The sequence below is a fragment of the Parasteatoda tepidariorum genome, unplaced genomic scaffold, assembly GCF_043381705.1.
Source record: "Parasteatoda tepidariorum isolate YZ-2023 unplaced genomic scaffold, CAS_Ptep_4.0 HiC_scaffold_2135, whole genome shotgun sequence".
Taxonomy (NCBI): domain Eukaryota; kingdom Metazoa; phylum Arthropoda; class Arachnida; order Araneae; family Theridiidae; genus Parasteatoda; species Parasteatoda tepidariorum.
The window spans coordinates 1-8,903 of record NW_027261533.1 but is presented as its reverse complement, the minus strand read 5'-3'; the positions used below and the strand labels follow the sequence as shown (position 1 = coordinate 8,903).

At 29.6% G+C, this 8,903-nt stretch overlaps 1 protein-coding gene across 1 annotated transcript; it reads left to right on the top strand.

The window, feature by feature from the left end:
* Positions 1 to 38: 38 nt before the first annotated feature.
* Positions 39 to 7,267, top strand: LOC107449024 (mitochondrial proton/calcium exchanger protein; the record flags this gene model as incomplete). Its single annotated transcript, XM_043057112.2, is given in 4 exon segments — positions 39 to 147; positions 3,930 to 4,096; positions 6,351 to 6,556; positions 7,117 to 7,267. Coding segments are annotated over 4 exon segments (570 nt in total), but the record flags the coding sequence as incomplete, so codon positions are not given.
* Positions 7,268 to 8,903: the final 1,636 nt, after the last annotated feature.

Here is an 8,903-nt window from a genome sequence, read left to right as displayed (position 1 = left end):
ATATCAATTAAAAGTGGCTACTTATTGTTTTAGTGGTTTTTGACTATAGCTTTTACTTTTAGTTGCAACAAAAAACTGACTTGGAGACTGCTGACAATGATATGTTGATAGACAAAGCTCCTACATTGGATGTTCAATCTGGAAAAAGTAACTGCAATTTTATGTTTCCTTAAAAAACTGCAATTTTATGCTATGTTTCCTAAACTACTCTGAGGATTTTGTGCTAAAGAAAATTTTACCAATGGATTATTATTTTGAATTCCGAAAATTCTGATAAAAGAGTTGCTTTGATAAAAATAGCTTTCAAAGGAATTCTTGAGAATTTATTTAGGAATGGTAAAATCTCAAAACATCATCTTTTGTAAGCAGGTGATAACAACTCTCATCTTTAATTAATAATAAGTTTTAAAATGCTCTATGGTAAGATTTTATACTTTTCTGATTTTTGTAAAATTTAACATTACTTGACTTTTAAAGCAGGGTTGCCATTCACCAGGGAAAACCTGGAAAATACAGGGGATTTAAAAAGCATATAAAATGCAGGGAATTTCGATATTTTTTCTTTACGCACTGAGAAAATACAGGGAATTTTGTTTCTTATTTTCGTATTTTAAAAATTTGGTGACCACTCAAAGCATAATCTATGGAGCATTTAAGATTGATATTTCAGCTATACTAATCTATTTCATTTACTATATCATTATTTTAGTATGTTTAGTTGCTCATTTTTTTTCCTCGTAAGTTTTTCCAGCAATTAAAACTAATAAATATAGTTATCCCAATATACCTCACACAAGAGCACAGTAATTGTTGTGTTTCCTCATAATTTATTGTATATCATATGTACAGAGAAAACACAGGGAATTTTTTTTTTCAGATTTGAGTAGCAACTCTGCTTTTTCTTAAAATTTTTTGAAAAAGAAAAAAAAATTTTTTTTTTTTTTCATTTATGCAATTTGACTTGATACGAGTGTGATATCTATTGAAGAATGTTTTCAGTTCTATGTTGTGGTGTATTTTGCGTTTATCTATCAGGGTGCATGGCGTTTGCAAAAAGTAATTAAAGGTGCTTTTTGGGGGATTTTGTTTTTAAAAGCTTTTAAAGGTGCTTTTTTCAGCTGGAGTTTTTAAAAGGTGCTTTTTTTCCACAAATAATTTTTTTTTCTTCAGTGATATCTGGTGGATTCCATGCATTTCACGAAAAATGGGGTATTTGCTACATTATCATTCACACTGACTTCTTGACGTATCCACGTTATGACTTGCACATGCGCACACACTTAAAACCGAAACCCGAGTGCTCCAATTCAGATAGAGAATATCAGATCCTTATGAATTGTTTTTCTTTTTAATTTAATTTTATTCTTGTTTATTTTATTTTACTTCTAACACTTTTTTGACGTAGGGGGTAAGGGTACTTTTGTTCTGAGTTCAGGGTGAAGTTGAATTCACTCGGTGATGTGNTCCATTTCTTTTTGAGTTTTTTTTTTAATGCTAAAACTGTTCATAAAAAGTTTTTGTTTTTCAATAATATCATTGATTCAATATGAATTTTTTGAGTGCTTGAAAACTTTTGTAAAGTGCTTGAAAAGTTTTTAAAAAGTGCTTATTTTTGATTCAAAGATTTGACTACGCACCCTGTCTATACTAGTCCATGACTTTTTTTGTTGGGTGGGAGGTGCCAGGATGAAGAACTAAATAACAATTGAATCTCACATGTGCAGAAATAAGTACATTACAGGGAGCGCTTGATGTAATATGCATAGCTGTCAACTCTACTGGATTTTGCCAGTTTCTACTGGTTTAATTAAAATTCTAATAGTTTTTCTCCGTTTTAGAAAATTCTCAAAAATTGAGTTTCTTAAAAATATCCCCATTGAAATAGAATTTTTGCACAGATTATTGCTTTCTTGAATATTTAAATAAGTATTACTAATACATAAAGAAGCGACCCTCATTTATAGTAATCAGTTGAAAGCTTTTTTTATTCTAAAATGTTCAATTTGTTTTTATTCAGAACTCTCTTTTTTAAATTAATTTAAAACTCGTTAAATATCTTTGATGAATTTAATACCTATTACTTCAGAATTTAGTAAACATAATACTTGACATTTCATGTTCATTTATTTTGAATCATAATTGGAAAATATTGCAGTTTTTCTGTATAGATTACTATAAAATTCCTTATTTGTAAAATATTTAGTACATGATGCAACAATTATCCTGAAATTTATATTATTTCATAAAGTCCTGAATTTTTTCCTTTACATGTTGGCAGCCATGTAATGAGAAATCATTTTTCCCAAAATTTTCCATGTCACTGTTAAAATGCCAAATATTGAAAATGTTAAAATTCTTTGTTTATAACAAGTTAAAATTAATATCTTTTTGCAATTGCAAAAAATGTTTTTGAGAGAATTATATTTTTTTGCTAATTAAGTGGGTAAAGTAATGCAGAAAAGGGCAAAACGGAAGACATTCTTATTGATTTATTGTAACAGTATGGAGGAAAAGGAAAAAATGAACATCATTTTATTTCAAAATTTTAATCTTTTACCTTTATAACACAAACTTGTGTGGGTGACATCAGCATAGTTTTCTCTTTATTAAAAAAATCTGCTATTTTTAGAAAAAATTCTGAAACTCAATTTCAAAGTATGCCTTTTGTTAATTACTCACTCTCATGCTCACTCTTTTTCTTTGCTTGTAGCTTTTTATTGAAATCAACATTCATTGTTATCAATGATGTTTATAACACTATACTACACTCATATTTGTATTGCTATATTTCAACATTAGATATTTGTATTTCCTTATTGCAACAACTCCCTCTGTTATTGTGAATTATTTCTGTAACAAGTTATTATTATTATAATTTTTTGTTGAGCCAGGATGGCTCGGGGATAGAACGTTCACCTTCCAATGAGGTGAGCCGGGTTAGAGTCCCGGCGATGACTGGTCGTTGAGAATTCCGAATCATGGGATAGAGTTCTTTTTCTGTCAGTCTAACTGTGGGAGTTTCTTGTGGTCTTCCTCTTCATGTAACACAAATTTGGGTTAGTTCCATCAAAAAGTCCTCCATGAAGGCAAATTTCTCCTAATACTTGATTCAGGTGTTTCCTTGCCTTATAGATTGGGTTCAAAATTACAAGGCTACGGAGTTGAACATTAGTAGTCGTGAACCCTAAAATAAATTGGAATGACTGTTCAACAACGTTTATTATATAAAATAAAATATAACAGACTTTTACTGTACTTACAAAATCTTTAACAATTATGCAACTATTTTAGAATATACTGAACTATACCTATTTTAGAATTATTTATCTTCTATTGTTTATGTTAAAGTTCTTAAGCGCTCAATAGTATGATTTTGTCTTTAAAAAATGTTTTAAAGCCTAAATGTCACAAAAAGTTGAAAGTGAATTTAAAATTGAACTATTTTTTTGTGAATTGAACTATTTTTATTAAAATTGACCCTGCAAAGTATTTAATCAAAATAGGAAACAGCTTAAGAGCTGGATTTGCTAGAAGTTAATAGTGTTTACGATAAAATCAATTGCAAATATGTACTTATAGTATGCTGTTTTACTTCTGACAAAGGTGTTTGGCTTGTTTAACAACACAAATGTGTCTGTTAACCCGATTTTGTTTTAAAAAGCTTTTTTTTTTTAAAAAAAAAAAAAACTTTTTTGCAATAATCTTTAACATTTAAGACAATTAGTTATTTAATAGCCTAAGAAAGTAAAAACAATAAGCTTACATTTCTTCTTTTTTTTTATTTTTAATGCGGCCACATAAATTGCAACAGAAAGACTGGTATTGGGTATTTAAAAAATTATATATATATTTTATTATTGTGGTAAAATTTAGTTATTCGAAAATAAAATTTTAAAATAATCTTATTAAAAGTTAATTGTTCCATTTAGCCATTGGTGCAAAATCTGCAGAAATTAAAAAGGAAGAAGAGCTTTCAAAAGAAGATTTTGAAGAAATCGAAAATGCTTTGGAAAACATTGCATCTGAAAAGAATAAACTTCTGATTGAAAAAGAAGAAATTGAAGATTTGAAAGAAGAAATGGCTGAATACAGACAGGTAATCCATTTGAGGACTAAAAAGTTTGAATTATACTTTTTAAGGATCATAGTTTAAAATTCTGCTCATTGAAAGGTTTAAAAAAAAATAATGACAATTTAAACAGGTCTTTAGCTTTTTAAGTCTACTATTTGTTAAATTGAATAATGAAATTTGAAATGGAACAATCACAAATGTTTATTGTAAAATGTTTAGAAAAGCTGAAGCATGATAAGACTGAAATTGTTAACATGCTTTATAATTGTAAGTGTTTCTTAAATGAAATGAAAGAGGTTTTGCAAAGCAAATCCCCCTGCTGAGTTTATAGAAAGTACCAAAAATAGTTCATATGGAATGCCTGAAACTATGAATATGTATATAACATATGGAACTAGTAATATATTTTAATCGGAACATTTGCTTCAGTCTCAGACACTAATTTCATTCATCTTACAGGATGCGTAGCTTTTTTAAGAAGTGCTTAAGGGTGTTTATTTTCGTTTTTTAAGAGTCCATAAAGGTGCTTTTTTTCATTGAGTGTTTTTTAAAAGTGCTTAATTTTCCCTTTTTCAAAATGAGATTTTTCCTTTACTATGTTGATTTCCACTTCGAATTATGCAAAAAGACACAGTTCACATTGTTCTATTCGACGTTTTCACAATTAATTCAACCCTAATCTATTTTGGCATATTGTCAATCCGTAGCGTATGAAAACGCCATTCGTTTTGCAGGATTCAGAATTTCAGGATTTTTGACTTTTGTCAAAAACAATGCCAAAAGGTTTTATTATTTTTTTTTACTTGACAGTTAAAACAAGATAAAACCGCCTGTTGTCAAAAACTTTCCAACCCTGCCTAATTATGATATTTTTTTTAAATGCTTAAAAATATTTTTTGAGTGCTTGAAAGGTGCTTATTTTTTGTTGAATAATTTGGCTACGCACCCTGATCTTAGAAATTCATAATTTATTTTCTTTTTTATACTTCCATTCTCTTTGCATTTATTTCAGCATTTCCTATATCATCATAAAAAAATTAAAAATAAATTAATGTTCTATTTTTATAATCATCTGTGATTTGTAATGGCATGAGAGTCAGGGTCAGTTATTTGTTTCCCCGTTCCTGTATCCATGCAGGCATAACAGATTCAAAGTGCACTTTATAAACTCCAGGTTCAAATTTACAACTCCCAATTCTCTAATAGCAGGATGAGTAACATCTCTAACTGTGTTACTGGAGTGCAGGGACAAATTAGCATGCATACAAATATTTTTTAAATTAATGGAGAATTAATTCTTAAGTCAACTTAATTGGAAAGTAAATGCATCTCTCAATCCATGGGGCAGAGTCTATGGTAGGAGATAGTTAAAGTGCTGTAAAATAGCATTTAACATTAAGTCCATCAAAAATATACATTAAAACAGCTCAAAATACAATCTGATTTCTATTTAACAAACTTCCATTTTGCGAATTTCGCTATTTTACAATTTTTTTCAAGGAGCCAAGAACATTTTGAAAATTTCTTAGTAAAATAACTTCCAAATAGTGAAGTGAATTTTCTATTTAACAAACTTTCCTTTGAGATCCACTTTTCCTATTTCCCAAAATATTTCAGAACATTTTAAACGCATTTTATGGGAGAAATGCCCTTGAATTGATTTTCTAAGCCACTTAACTTTTAGAGAAAGCGGTGAAATCCCTTTCCCTTTTTGTTTGCATTACAAACGAAAAACTCACCCAAAATTAACAGATTTTATCAGTAGCAATTTAACTTAAGCCTGCGGTAATGTATGTTTAAAATCACTTTTATAATAAATGCTGCTATAATTTTATGCATAAGTTTAGCTCTTTTTAGTTGAAAATGTATGTAGCATGATAGTGTAAAACTGGATAATGTTTTGCTCTATTCTTGCTTTCCATGCAGATTTCTTTTATGGTTAAGATTTGTAAAATGAAATGTAGATACTAGTTTACAAGACAAATGTGTATCAATTGCTATTTTAATTATGTCTAGTGTTTACGAATTTTCCATATCACAAGCTTATTATTGGGATTTAGCGATTTCGTTAAATGGAGGTTCGACTCTAATATGAAAATGCAAAACAAAGACGTGAATAAAATGAGGTCCCATTCACTCAAAATCCGTAATCCAAGTAACGTCGCAATCAATGTAGCTGTCTATATTACGGGTAATCCCGGTAAGATGACTTTCTAAGTACGTCCAGTGTTGAGCATTAGATTTTATGATTCCTACATCTTGTTGTCTTTTTAAATAGGATATTGAAGAATTGAAGGATGTTGTTCTTGAAACGGGTCACAAAGAAATAAGGGAATCAAAAGCAGCTTCGAGATTATCAAATAAAGTAAACAAAATGGTATCCAAAATGGATGGTTTGATTCATAATTTGACTGCAGAGAAAGTCAACCTGGAACAGCAGATTCAAGACAAAGAAAAAGAAGGTGTAACACCTCTCAAAGAAAGGTAAACACACACTCTAGCTTCTTTTTTTTCTTCATGAAATCTTTTAATATACAAATCTAAATACAGTGTGCAAAAAAAGTGAATATCCTGAATAACTTTTAATCTAATAAGCAGATTTGCCTCGACTTGGACTCGCACTATCACTTTGGTTCTTGGTTCAATGGCCAATTCAATTGATATCTTGATGTATCAAGAAACTCAATTAATAATTAAATATTATTACATTTTTATGGTGATAAATTGGGAGTCATAGATTTATTTATTACAATAATTTCTGGTAAATAGGCCACGGCCTATTTGCATTTAAAGCTGAACTGTCACAAAGTGCGCCCTATATTCCTCTATCTACCAGACAACTTTAGACAAACTATACGTTATAGTTATGTTTATGAGATTGGCAAACTGCTTGTTAATTCCCCTTTGTGCAGCACCGTGTATTCCTTGATCTTTGAATCAGATAATTTTAACAGTCGCTATATCGACATGCACAAATCACTAATATGTGTCATGTTTCAATTATTTAAGATTGTTACCTGACTATGAGATATTATTATTTTTAGGGATGACATTGTCAGCATCAATGACCTGGTTACAGCCATAAGAAAGATCCGAAAAGTATCCGACGAGTCTAAGCTTCAACAGATTGCTGAGGTTCTAGAAAAATTGGACGTAGACAGAGATGGTTCTGTTGAAATTGATGATTTGTTGAAGGTAATTTATTGTTTTCATACAATGTGAATAATTATAAAAATAAGAAGATTGATTATCAATTAAGTATCTTCTGATTAAAATAACATAAAGTTATTAATCCAAATTTAATGTCACGCTTTCAGCAAAATGGCATAATTCTTCCCCAGTGGAAATAATCATCGTCTGATAAGAAATAGGTTTTTTGCAAATTAGTGTATTGTTGAAATCTATTTTAAATAATAATCTTATTTTGCTGGTAATGTAATTCATTGTTTCAAAATAAGAGAAGACTAAAATTGGGAAAAAGTAATAAATTTAATTAAAAAAAATTATGAAAATTTATTTAATTTCGAATCATTTTAAGGAAATAATATTTTTTGAAAGAAAATATATCTAATATGATAACTGTTAGCTAAAATATAATGCGAGGTAAGGTCAATAAATTCCTCGAATGGTCGCCTACATTCATGCAGGTGTTCGTTGGAGAGAAAATAATTTTTAGAGGATATACACTATAATAACGAACTAATAGCACTAATAACGAAAACACATAGCTATCTTGAATTCATTTCTGGTTCTGTCATCGTTAACTGCAAATCATTTCAGATAAAGGGATTATTTTCATTTGTCAGACTTTGAAATGTCGTCGTTAGAGCAGCGTACGGACATTAGATTCTGCGTTTTGCTCGAGAAATATCCATATGAGACGCTCGAAATGCTGAAGAAAGCATACGGAAACAATTGTGTGAAGAAAACGCCCGTTTACAGGTGGCATAAGCATTATTGTGAAGGCCACAATAACATCTCAGATCATCTTCGCATCACAGATGAAGTACAGAGATGCATGAGAAATCACAAAAAGGTTGCAATGAAATTCTAAATGTAAATTTTCCTGCTTCTGTCTTTCATTCTTAGTTTCTATACTTAATACCATACTTATTATAATATCCTTGCTTTAACTTTTTTTTTTTATACAGTCGAACCCCGCTATAGTGAACCTTCAAGGGACCAAAATTTAGGTTCACTATAACCATTGAGTTCACTATATCCATACCTCAAACAACTTTAACCAATGGTTCTAAACTCGTCCCTTTTATTGCAAATTATTTAAATAAATGACCAATAAAATATATAATGACCAAAAATGACTAAAAAACAATATGTTGTAACAAAAAATGTGTTAAATTTTATTTTTTGTTAATCGTCTTGCATACAAAAAAAATTTAGGGATGAGAAATTGAGATAAAAGAAGTAAACAAGAAAAATTGCTTGCGGCTACATTCCTCTCTATTGATGGTTTTAAAAATCGGTATATGTATTAAATGTAGAAATTTCAAAATTACCAGAAAATGAAGTAAAAAATCAGTCGAAGACAGAAAAAAGTTCATAATGTCCAACTTCCTCTCTTTTTTTAGTTAGCTATATCCACAAAAAATAACATTACATGTGTATAGCACGGCACAGGAGTGAATGTCTTGTTAACGATGTCCGGGAGTTCACTATAAATGCAGGACTGGATTACCCATTAGGCCAGACTAGGCCATGGCCTGGGGCCCCCAATGAATAGGGGTCCCCTTAAAATGGATTTTTTGAAAATAAATTAAGAAAAACAATGATTTTTCAAATTTTTTTGATTATTTTTTAGTTCTAATTTAAT